The sequence below is a fragment of the Bos taurus genome, chromosome 24 (genome assembly GCF_002263795.3).
Source record: "Bos taurus isolate L1 Dominette 01449 registration number 42190680 breed Hereford chromosome 24, ARS-UCD2.0, whole genome shotgun sequence".
Taxonomy (NCBI): domain Eukaryota; kingdom Metazoa; phylum Chordata; class Mammalia; order Artiodactyla; family Bovidae; genus Bos; species Bos taurus.
The window spans coordinates 31,400,921-31,413,125 of NC_037351.1; the positions used below are offsets into that span (position 1 = coordinate 31,400,921).

A 12,205-nucleotide genomic window follows, 5' to 3' on the forward strand; every position below is an offset into this window, starting at 1 on the left:
AGCTCTGTAAATTGTGTATTGATTATGTTAATGACACTGGTGTCTTTATTACTTGTCTGCAGATCCATGCAGATGGAATGCACATTTGGCAAGGTTGTCATTCTGTAAGAAAAGGTACATTATTAAAATCTGCTTTTTGGAGAGATTGCATTAGAATTAAAAAAAAACATTGATTAAACTCATAGGGAAATGTAAGTAGTTGTGTTCTAGGAAATAAAAAGTGCAGTTAAAAAGTTTTTTTAAAGGATGCTCATTTGTTTCCTTTGTTTCAAATTCCTTAAGGAAAGTGTTTCAGAAATGGTACTTAATCAATAATGATCTATTTTTATAGTTTATTTTGGTTATGTGGCTTTATTTGTTTTGTTTATCAGGCTGAAGGAAATTTAGACATTTAGGTTTGCCTATATTTTTAAATTTATTAGCCCAACTAGAGGGGAACAAAATGAATTTCTTTTTTTCCCATTGCATATAAATTTTCTTGTATTTTGTAATAGCTCATAAGCCATAAATCACAGCCTCACTTTTTGCTCTAATCTTTCATTGTACAAACATGTACCTTATTTTACAGGGTCTTTCTCTTTCCTTCTTTCTTTGTTGCTGAGCCATTAAGTTACCGAAGAAGTTATTTAGAAACTGCTTTCTTATCTTCCTGAATGGGATCATTTCTTAGAAATGTGGGCTGTCCACTTACTTGTGTGCCAGCTTGAAAGGAAAGAAAAAATCTTTTTAAATGTTTTTTTAAAATCATTTTCTACTCTATATTTTAATGGCAGTTTGATCCCCAGTTTGTTTGAGAACCAGTTGGCCCTTTGGAAGGAGAAAAGGAAAAAAAAAAAAAAAAAAAGGCAAGATGTTTCATGTTCCTGGGTGATAAGATTCCATTTAGTGGGATAATAATGCCCCAAATGTTGTGTTTAACTCACAACCTTTAGACAAAACCTATTTTGCCTGTCTTTCAAATATATTATTGCAATTAAGAAGAGGAACTTCCTCAATTAAAACAAAAGTGAAAGCAAAGTCACTAATAAAGAGAAAGGAGTGGTAATATTGAATTGATTTTTGTGAATGAGATTGAGGTTATCATCTCAAAATTTAGAGATGAGTCTTGTTACATTGCAGCAAGCTAATGGTTCTTGTTCAAAACAAAACTTTCTCCCTAAGCTAGTGTGCTTCAGTAATTGTTGAGATAGTTAACTTTAAGTGTCCAGTTAAGAAATATTGTTACAATTGGATTGGCATTATAGAAAATAGCTGAAGTCATAAGAACAGTTGGGAGAAATATCAGAAAGTATGATGTCTGGAATATAAAGGTTTTCTTTCCAGGTTTTCTTTGCCTGGGTGGAGTAATACTTCCTCACTATGCTATTAATCCTATACCTGAGGCTTACTGATGACATTTAAAGAAAAAATAAGTAGACTCTTCCCCAAATATCCAGATGTCTGAATCCTAGGTTCAGAAACATGTTTCATTTATAGTTGCCCTAAGAAGCATTTTTCAGGGTACCTGGTCATTATGTGCTAAAAACTACACTTAAGTGTTTTTAAATAATTTGTTTTCCTCCAGAGTAGATTTTTAGCAGTTTTAAAATCACTTGGCTGTAGAAAATTAGACCAGGGTATCTGGATGTTAACAATAACTTTATGTAATATTTTTCTAATATAAAATGGAACAAAGTGTCCATGGACTTGGTTGAAGATTGAGCTGAGGGATGTAGAAGTTGGTTTTCTTTGTCGGTTTTTATAGGGAGTTAGGGACTATACTCAGATGTATTACCAGCCCCTTCCCAGTGAGCCCGTGATGTTGACACCTGAAGGCACCAGGCCAAGTGGAAGAATGAAGGGACTCAAATCAGGTGAGAAGAAAGGCGTTTGCCAAGAAGACCCACAAAACAAAACAGCAACAACAATAAAAAGACGTGGGAGAGAGCACCGAAAACCCTTCATGTAGGGGAAAAACAGAACAAAACCTTTCTGGGATAATCTTTTCCTCTATTAGGTTAGATGGTTTTGATTTTGTGTACCCGTTTTAAGTGTTTCCATCTCGTGTTTGTTAGGTTGACTTATCATTCTTGTGGTTTCTTGCTCTATTTTCTTCCACATGAAGCCTAAGCCTTTTGTTTCTTTTTTAAAAAATATTTATTTATTTATTTTATTATTTATTCGTCTGTTTCGGGTCTTGGTTGTGACACCCTAGGTTTTCGTTGCGCCAGGCGGGGTGGTTCCTTTCCGGGCGCAGACTCAGCAGCTGGGGCATGTGGGCTTAGTTGCTCTTTTCCTCAGTATGTGGGATCCTAGTCCCCTGGCCAGGAATCGAATCCATGTCCCCTGCTTTGCGGGGTGGATTCTTAAGCGGCGGACCATCAGGGAGAGTCCCAAGGCCGAGCCTTTTGATGTGAATGTTTTAATGTATTCACTTGGGTTTATATTGCTGACAGTAGTGGCCTAGTGTATCACGTTGTCTTTGAGAAAGGATCATGAACTACATGCGGAATCATAGTAACTTAAACTAAGAGTTAATGTTTTTTTCTCCCCCTAAAAGAGAATAAAAGAGCGCTATTAGAATCAATATCTGTTTTTGTTTTTAGTCAAAAAGTTTTGGATTTATTTTCCCTTGGCTTTATGTGTGTTTGAAACAAGACCAAAGTAAAAGGAATCTCACCAAAGACCTTTTAAGTCCCAGGAAGTGTCAGTGGGCCTTTGCAAATCTCTCCCGTTAGATTAAAAAGTTAGCTGGTGTGATTGTGGTATTTCTGTCCAATCTCTCTACAGCTTTGGCTTTATTGGGATTACAGATAAAAGGTGAAATCTGGGTATGAAGAGAGTGAAAAAAGCCGTGGTTCATACACCTGTTTAATTAGCCTTGGTTAATACACTTGTCTTAAAGCCAAGACAGCAAGTTCATCTCTAGGACCGGCTCCACCATGCCTGATGCCTGGCTGTCACTGAGCCGGCTCCCCCTTTTCTTAGGCCCACAGTCCATCTGAAGTCTTCCAGATCCTGTTTCTGGGGTGCCTCCCGTTAACCCTTTCTGCTACTGATATAGCTTGCTCTCTCTGCACTTCTTCCCTGCATTGTGTCAGAGTCACCATACTGGTCTCTTTGCTTCCAGTTCTGGTCTCTTTCCAAACCTTCTTCTTAATCATCAGTGGGGCATCTCTCTAAAATGTACATGAAACCAGTCACTTTCCTTAAAGTCCTCCAGTGATTTCTCATAGCACCAGGTTGACATCTGACTATTTAGCCCACAGTAGTTCCCTCGTGCAGAGAAGGCAATGGCACCCCACTCCAGTACTCTTGCCTGGAAAATCTCATGGATGGAGGAGCCTGGTGGGCTGCAGTCCATGGGGTCTCGAAGAGTCGGACATGACTGAGTGACTTCACTTTCACTTTTCACTTGCATGCATTGGAGAAGGAAATGGCAACCCACTCCAGTGTTCTTGCCTGGAGAATCCCAGGGACGGGGGAGCCTGGTGGGCTGCCGTCTATGGGGTCGAGCAGAGTCGGTCACGACTGAAGCGACTTAGCAGCAGTAGCAGACCTGGAGGGCACCAGCGAGCCACTCACTTTTCCAGCCTCGTCTCTGCCACTGCTCCCATTTCCTTTCATTCTATCCAGAGCCCCTCATTTGAGTAGCATAGAAGAGCTTTCGCTTCTTGGAAAGCATCATGTTTTGCATCTCTGCCTTTACATATGTTTCCTCTTTTAAAAAAAAGGAAGTGTATGTATTTATTTGGCTGCATCAGGTCTGAGTTGTGTCATGTGGGATATTCCACTGCATTGCATGGACTCACTAATTAAGGCCTGGGCTCAATTGCACCAAGCCATGTGGGGTCTTGCTTCCCCCACCAGGACTGAACCCACGTCTCCTACATTGCAAGGCGGATTCTTAACCACTGGCCCACCTTGGGAGTGCCCTGTTTCCTCTTTTTGGAGTGCCATCTATCACTTGTCCTCAGCGCTGTGCTGTGCTTAGTCGCTCAGTCCTGTCTGACTCTTTGCGACCCCATGGACTGTAGCCCACCAGGCTCCTCTGTCCATGGGGATTCTCTAGGCAAGAATACTGGAGTGGGTTGCCATGCCCTCCTCTATCAAATCCAGATCGCCCGCATTGCAGGTGGATTCGTTACCAGCTGAGCCACCAGGGAAGCCTGTCCTCAGGGCTACTCATCTTTTATAACAGCCCAGTGCTGCTCCTCTTTAGCTAACATTTTTCTGCACTGCACCATCTAACTGAAAAGCCCCTCCAGCTGAGCACTACCTTCTGCAGTTATCGGTTTATTCATCTCTCCTTTTCTCTGCCCCAGTGCTTCCCAGCCCTTCTCATGTCATGGCACACACAGAAAAATGAAACATTTTGAAGGAAACACTTGGATAAATGGAGAAGCAATTGGCCTGCCAGTGTCCAATTATCTCTAGCTGTAACGTGGCCACTTGGAGGGTGGAGTTGGTATCCTTGAACACGTGAACCCCCTTTTGACCCACTGGTTGGGAAGCTGTGCAGAAGATTTTAAGCTCCTTAGGACAAGGACCAGGTGTTAGACTTTGCATCTCTGGTGTGTGTGTGTGCGCGAGCTGAGTTGCTCCAGTTGTGTCTGACTCTTTGCCGCTCTATGGACTACTCCTCTTTCCATCGATTCTCCGTCAAGAACACTGGAGTGGGTTTCTGTGCCATCCTCCAGGGGAACTTCCCCATCCAGGAATCGAACCCCCGTCTCTTATGTCTCCTGCATTGGCAGGCAGGTTCTTTACCACTAGCGCCACCTGGGAAGCCCAGGGCCTTAGCCAAATGCCTCTTACTATGTGGATGCTCAGTAAATGTTTGTTTGCTGAAGGTGCAACAAGACAACCACAGTCCCCCAAATTGAAGGTTAAATGATTAAGGTGGGAATCTCTTTATAAATCCTCTTTATGAAAGTTAGAGTGCTAGGATTGCTTTCTTCTAAATTTCATGTTAAAGATACATAAGGATGAAGTTGAGGAAGGAAATTTGAATAGGATTCTGATTGGAAGAAGAGAAACTTTATTTGGTTCCAAAGTTTGAGTGTGTAGTTTTCAGAGTGTCTGTGTCTGTGTGTGTGTTTTAACCTCTCTCAAGGCTAATTTCCTCCCACTCAGCATCCTCCTATGAGGAATTTCATTGTATAAAGAAGAGTGGCCGTACGTTCATATTTGGCATGTGCCCCTTCCTAATAGAGCATCTGATACGTTTCTCTTTGGTCCTCAAGGACCGTGATAGACCTGTAGAACAATCAAGCAAAACCACCGAAATTCTAGACTCCAACTGTGGGATTTTGTTTAACATAGAGATAATTCTTTCTATATGAGATTTTAGAGGCAGGAAAGAAAAGTACATGAAAAGGTTTTTTTTTTTTTTTTTTTCCTCTCTCTCTCTCTTTTCCCCCCTTTTTTCTTTAAAACAGTTTAACAACTTTCAGAGAATAGAGTGGTTAGAACATGAACATTGTAGGAAAAGTAAAAAGAGCACGTTTGTATCCACGATTCCTTGAGCTCCCTGGACCTGTTGTCATCACCAGGTCTCAACCTCGATGGCTGTCCCTGTTCTGCCAGTTGAGGCCAGAGTTTGGGCATGTGCATCCTTGACCACCTCAGAGTGCTTTTGCTTTTGTTTTGTTTGTTTACTTTTTCTTGACAGTAGAAAAAGGGGAGGCAGCAGAGTAGCAGGCAGGTGGGGTCCAGACAGCCCTGTTCCTTCATCAGAGCCTGCTTGTGATTTTATAACAATGGATGATTTATTTTCCCCAAGTCTGTTCTCATCTTATGGGATTTCCAGTTAGAATGCATATGTAGAGCCCAGAAAGCACAAAATAATGATCCCACCCTTTGGTTTTTTTTACCCTTTGGTAAAGGAGGAAAGCTCCTCTTTAACTCTTTGTAGCCCAAAGGTAACTTTTCCTCTCTTCTTAGCATCAGGATACACCAGTTGATGGAATTTGAGCACATTTCTAGAGGCTTCCCAGGTGGCACAGTGGTAAAGAATTTGCTTGGCAGTGCGTGGGACGCATGAGACGTGTGTTCGATCCCTGGATGGGGAAGATCCCCTGGAGAAGGAAATGGCAACCCACTCCAGTATTCTTGCCTAGAGAATCCCATGGACAAAGGAGCCTGGTGGGCTACAGTCCATGGGGTCGCAAAGAGTCGGACACGACTGAAGCAACTGAGTACACAGGCGTGCTAAGGTAGGAGTGCTTTCAGACATTGTTTGCTCTAAATAAGAGCAGTCTCTGGTTTACTTTTTAGGTGTGGAACTTCAGTAAACCTTAGAAGACCAGTCACTGTGACTATATGTGAACTTGAAAAACAACATCAGACAATTTGGGGCACAAGCTTATTGTTCACTTGAGGTGCATCATTCGTAGCAACCTGGGGACATTTGAGTGTGGAATGCATGTGTTTAAATTATCTGTTGACTTATTCATCATCGAGTTCCTGAAAATAAGACACTAGGGTTATAATGCTTTTTTTTTATTTTCAGAAGATATCCTTGGAAGAAAGAACTTAGGCCGCTTTCCAAAATAACAAAAACATACTTTTACTAGTCCACTAATAATGTCGTGTTGAGCTCACTTTTTATTGACCATCTAGTGTTTTGTAGTTTTAGGTGATTCAGATCCAAGAGGTCATGGTATTCACATGAAGCCAAGACTTGTTCTTTTTTTAAGGCAGTGTGCATATTTTAGCTGGTATTTTCTTGAACTTACTGGCACTGTGTGGGTTGCTTTAAGATTGAGTAATTCATGCCATGGTTGTTTAATCTGGTGAAAAGCTGGCTATGACCAGAGAACAAACTGTTAGGAAATGGTCCAGTTTTTAAGTTTGCGTGTGTGTAAGTGGAGTATTTTGGGTTCATTCATCTCTTGCCAATCTTAGTTGTTAAGTAGTCTTCTTGCATTCATATTTACATCATCCTCTGAATCCTGTGTTTCTGCCACTCTCGTAAAAACAGACTGGTTTGTAAGGTAGAGCCTCATGCTTAGAATCCACCAGGAAAAAGCCTCATTTATATCTCCGGCAAGAAGGACAGAGGGCCTGCACTGTGTATTCGCTGCCAGAAGTTTTTATAGTAATACTTTGTATCTAGGCTCTGGCTCTTACCATTAAATGTGCTTTTTATAGAGTACCAAGTTATAAATGTAGTGCGGCTACGGCATATTAATCTTACTGCAGAGATTTAATGAGGCAGTTGTTTTGCGATGGACACTATTGGGAGCAGAAAGCGACAGAGTTTTACTTTACCACTGAGCTGCAGAAATATTCCTTGCCTGGTAATAATTATAACCACATGATCTCTTAGTTTTTCTTACTTTTGCCAGTGCTTTTCCATGCAAAAGTGGCTTGGAAGGAGGTCCATTTCTAGGCAGTGAGATGGATTGGAAATTGGGCTGTGTTCTCAGTGGTTTGACATTTTTTAACTTTGATCAGGCCTGGGATCCTTGTTGCACAGAGAGAAATATGTAGGATGAGTTTCAAGAATACAGATAGTCTTTGCCAGTCCACTGAGATGGCTTTTAGATATTCATTACTTTTACTTGACTTTTATATAGGTTATAAAAAGTAAATGTGGTGAAACCTCATTTTTACATGGACAGAATAGAATTTCTGCTGGTTGGCCTTAAACTGATCCCACACTTGAAATTAATTGAAGTCCATGGGTTTATTGCCTCCAACACTTTTAAGCCAGCGCAATTTTTCATTTTCCCCAAAGTTGTAATTTTATTAAACCAAGTTGTAGCAATAACAACCCTTATGAAGAGGAGGATGAGAAGAAGGAAGAAACCACCTACCAGGGAACATAATAAGGGGAAAAAAATCACACTTTCTTTTAAATTTCCATTTATAAGTAATGTTAACACAATTGAAAACAGAGAGCCGCCATTTATTTTTATAATAATAATCGTGTCTTTGTTCCAAAATTAAGCCTTTATCCAAGTTCAAACATTGTTAAGTCTAGTGCCTCCTAGGGCCCTTTCAGAAGGGATGAGCCAGAAAGTTGGCTGGGCATGTGAGGTTGTGTGTGATGGATGAAACACGTTTGGGTGGCCTCCTTCAGGGCAGCGGACAGAACGGTGCCTGCGGCTGTGATGGAGTTGGTAGTTGCAGTGCAGGGAGGGGAGATGTGCAGGTACTTTAAAATACTGCCCTTTGGGAGGGTTTGTAGTACAAGAGAGTTGGAATAACAGCTGTCCATCCTGCAGTGGTGTTGGGGGTGGGGCAGTGTTCACAGGCACAGACCCTGTATTTATAACCCCTTAGGTTGAAGTCAGAGGTTTGAATGGCTAGCAGAGTAATACAATTATTTTTTATGATTGACTCTCAAAGGACTTTATAAAAACTACCTAACTAAGGCCATGTGCAATTATTGAAGTGTAGCCACCTGTGGGAAAGAAATGGTTGACAATGTAAGCTTTCTGGAATCTTCCAGCGCCACTACGAATGGAAACTCGTAACACAAATAAACGCATCTTTTGAATGGGCAAGAGCGAATTCTTCATGGACATGGAGGTTGGCAAAACAACAACAACAACAACAATCTACTCGTTAGGAGAGAGCCTAAGATTCTGGAGCTCATTACACTACACTAAGGCATCAGAGGCTGTAATCGCACCCACCCCCCAGAGGGTCCCTCTTAAGTGGTGACCTAAAAACAAATTCGCCAGTTGGCTGGAGCTTGCATCCTGAAGTTGCAGCAGAAGTGAATAAGCTTGACTGACTTCAGTCCCTGAAGGATTCTATCTGTAAATGCAGAAGTGGAAGCAAAACCATTTTTTATTAGTCTTAAAATGACCCTCATTTTAATAACTAGCCACAGTGTCAGAAGCATGGACCGGGGTCATTCCTTAGCTGTTAAGACCTAAAGCATCATGCAGGCTTTCCTATTTGTTTGATATTTTTGATTTGGATTCGTGTAAAGTGCCCATATTCTTGAATAATAAGGAAGGCAAGTTCTTATCATTTTCTCTGCATACTACTTAAAGTATTCAGAGTGTCTCCTTATTTAAAAACAAACAGGCCTGCAGACTTGATGCGTAGCATTTAAATAATCATATTAAAATTCAGACCCAGCCCCCACATTTCCCTGAGTGCTGTCAGTTTTATGAGAAACTGGAAACTCATGCTAAACAACCAGGAGTGTTCAGTAGGCGTCTGCTGCCTTCCACCAAGGGTTGAATGGGTGTGGGGGCCAGTTCGCCGTAGTGGGGACACTTACTTATTTTCCTGAGTGGCTCTAATTTGGCAGTATTTTACCACTCGGTTTTAGCTTGTTGGAGCTTTTTGAACCATTACGTATTTGTTGCGTCTGTAGCGCTAGATGAAACATTTGAAACCAGCAAAGGCATATGTGATGCTTTGACATTGCATCAGCTTTCGAAGATGTAGGCATGTAGATACTTTTGAATTTGGAGGTAACTGGTCTGTTCCCATTCACAGGAAAAATACTAGGAAAGGACTTTTTAATGTACTCCTTTTTTCCTCTCTCCTCTCCCTTCTCGTCATCACTAAATACTATTTACTAAGCACTTACCCGGACATAGTGCTGTGCTGGGCAAAGAACAGGGCAAATGAAAAAGGTCCTGTGATTACTCCCCCAGGGATGAGCAGTCTATAACTCAGTATATTGAAACGGACACTGCATAGAGTATGAAGATAATAATTTTCCAGATGACAAATCAACCCGAATTATCAATTTACTTTAACCCGACGTTCTTGTTTGAAAACAAATAAACAAAAACTACTTGCTCTTTGAATTGGGGATTCTGCTTTTGCCTCATGAACCCAAGAGATCATTCTCCATGTTGAAATGTAAGTTGATTTGGGCATTTGGGAATCGTTTGAAGGGTGATGATATAGTTAAGTTTATTACAGATGTGAAGAAAGGCTTTGGAGCAACTGCCAGCCAAAGGGCAGCACTGTGAGTTGTAGAAGCAGGTTCGCAGAAGCAACTGGCATGCAGAGTGGCAGAAATTTCGATAGCCGGATGGGAGGCTGATGGCATTCATTGACTTTCCAGTGAAGTCTGGGCTCATTCGATTCTGTGAATTCTGGATTGCAATATTTCAAATATTTATCCTCCATATTAAAAAAAATGACTACAGAAAACATATTACATATTTCTTAGGTACCTTGATACAATTCTTTTGTAACTATTTCACTGAAAACTCTGTTTTGAGACATAATTTACTTCTGACTTTGGAGGACTTTTTGCTATTCGAAATGAATGTTCTGTAAACGAAGTCACAGATTTTATTATCCCAATTTTCCCTAAAGAGGCATTCTCTCTCTTCCTCTGCTTTCCTGCAAAGAGGAGCAGTGGCACTAAAATATTCGGGGGTACTTCTTTAAAATGAGGCAAAAGACAGCATAAGAAATCACGAAGTATTCATTGAGCTCCAAGGGGAAACATCATGTGGGTTTTTGCTTGTCTTAGTCCCTCTTGCTATTTGTGTGTCATTCTTAGGGTTAGAATGGAACTAGTTTTAGTTTTCCCACTATTTAGCTCTTTGGAGAAGGAAATGGCAACCCACTCCAGTGTTCTTGCCTGGAGAATCCCAGGGATGGGGGAGCCTGCTGGGCTGCCGTCTATGGGGTCGCACAGAGTCGGACACGACTGAAGCGACTTGGCAGCAGCATTTTTAGTTTTCCCACTATTCAGCTCTTTGAGGCTAGTAATGTCAGGTGAAGTTGTTGACTCAATTATAATCTGTAATTGCTCTTTGTATATTTGGTTTTGTTTTTTGATGGTTTTGAAACCAAGAGACATACCAATGCATTTACACTTGAATTTGTGCTTGCAAGAATGTTTGGCTGTGTGGCGGAGCTTATTTTGCTATTGCCGTCTAACAAATAATGGGGTAACTGTGTGTTTTGACCAGTTTATAAGTAAAGGTCAATTTCGTGCCTATGGTAATTAGCTTAGCTTATTCTAGACTTTTGGCTAATTCTGGTAATTTCCTGTGAAAGAGTATATTTAGCAGAAAAGGAATTCATTCTCAAGCACGGTGGTTTTTCCCCTCTGCATTGGAGACTGTTTAATTTCAAAAGTGATTTATCTCTCTCTTGTAAGCAAAAAAAAAAAAAAAGAAGGCTGTGAAAAAAATGTCAAAGTTAACTTTAAGGGTGGCAAATTATTTGAAAGGGGTTGGGAAAAGGGCTATGTATTGGAGGAGAGATGCTCTAGTCATCAGGAACTGACAGATTTTAGGGAGGACTCATTTTTCGATGCTTCTGAAATAAAATCTGCAATAAAGCCCTCCTTTTGCAGCTTCCAGGGAGAAGGTGTTTCTGTTTTTGGTAGCAAGATTAAAAGTGACTTGAAAAGAACCTATCTTTCAACCCCATACTTACAGTCTTGATTTCTTTTTTCAGACCCCAACTGTAAACTTGAAGACAAGACTGAAGATGGAGAAGCAATAGACTGTAAGAAGAGGCCGGAAGACGGGGAGGAGCTAGAGGACGAAGCTGTGCACAGCTGTGACAGCTGCCTCCAGGTGTTCGAGTCACTGAGCGATATCACAGAACACAAGATCAATCAATGTCAGCTGACAGGTAAACAGTACTTATCACTTCTTGTCTCCTCACCCTGTTCTATTTCTGATTTTTTTTTTTCCGTTTGTTCCTTTCTCTTCTGTTGTCTTCCAGCTGTTTTATTCTTTCACTTGAGTACCTAGGTAAGTCTGGAAGTGCTTTAGAAAGTCTTCTAAGGTAATGGTTTATGGCAAGTTCAGTGTCACAATCATCCTTAGATATTGAAGTGTACCTAGATATTGATAGCTAAGGGATATGTTTTTGTTTCCTTTTTAAGAAGCAACAGTGATGTAGTCTTTTAAACTATGTAGATGGAGAACCTAACATGGGGTGCCTAAGATAAAGTTTAAAAATACCTTCTGAATATGTTTTCCCAGAAGTTTAGCATGCATGAATTTCATTTAGTTTAAACGTCTCCTTAAGAAAACTTTTCCTCATCGGTCACTCTTTGCTGAGTTTAGTGCCTTTTTTGCCCTGTAAAGCCTTATGCTTAGTCATGAATATCACAGTGTTCAATGCATGTGTTAACTTTTCCATCGCCCTCATTAGACTGGAAGCTCACGGGTGGCAGGAACGCTGTCTTGCTCATCACTGTATTCTCTAAGCCTTGCACAGTGCCTGGCCCACAGAAGGCGCTCACTTAAGTCATGGCAACTATTCTCCT

General features: G+C 41.0%; 1 protein-coding gene across 5 annotated transcripts in view; it reads left to right on the top strand.

Annotated features, from left to right (window-relative positions):
* Nucleotides 1-12,205, top strand: part of ZNF521 (zinc finger protein 521) — a 312,240-nt gene that overhangs the window by 20,245 nt on the left and 279,790 nt on the right. For all 5 annotated transcript variants that reach the window (XM_005224070.5, XM_015460072.3, NM_001105419.1 and 2 more), the window contains 1 exon segment: nt 11,383-11,562. In XM_005224070.5, the coding sequence (XP_005224127.1) occupies nt 11,383-11,562 (180 nt within the window).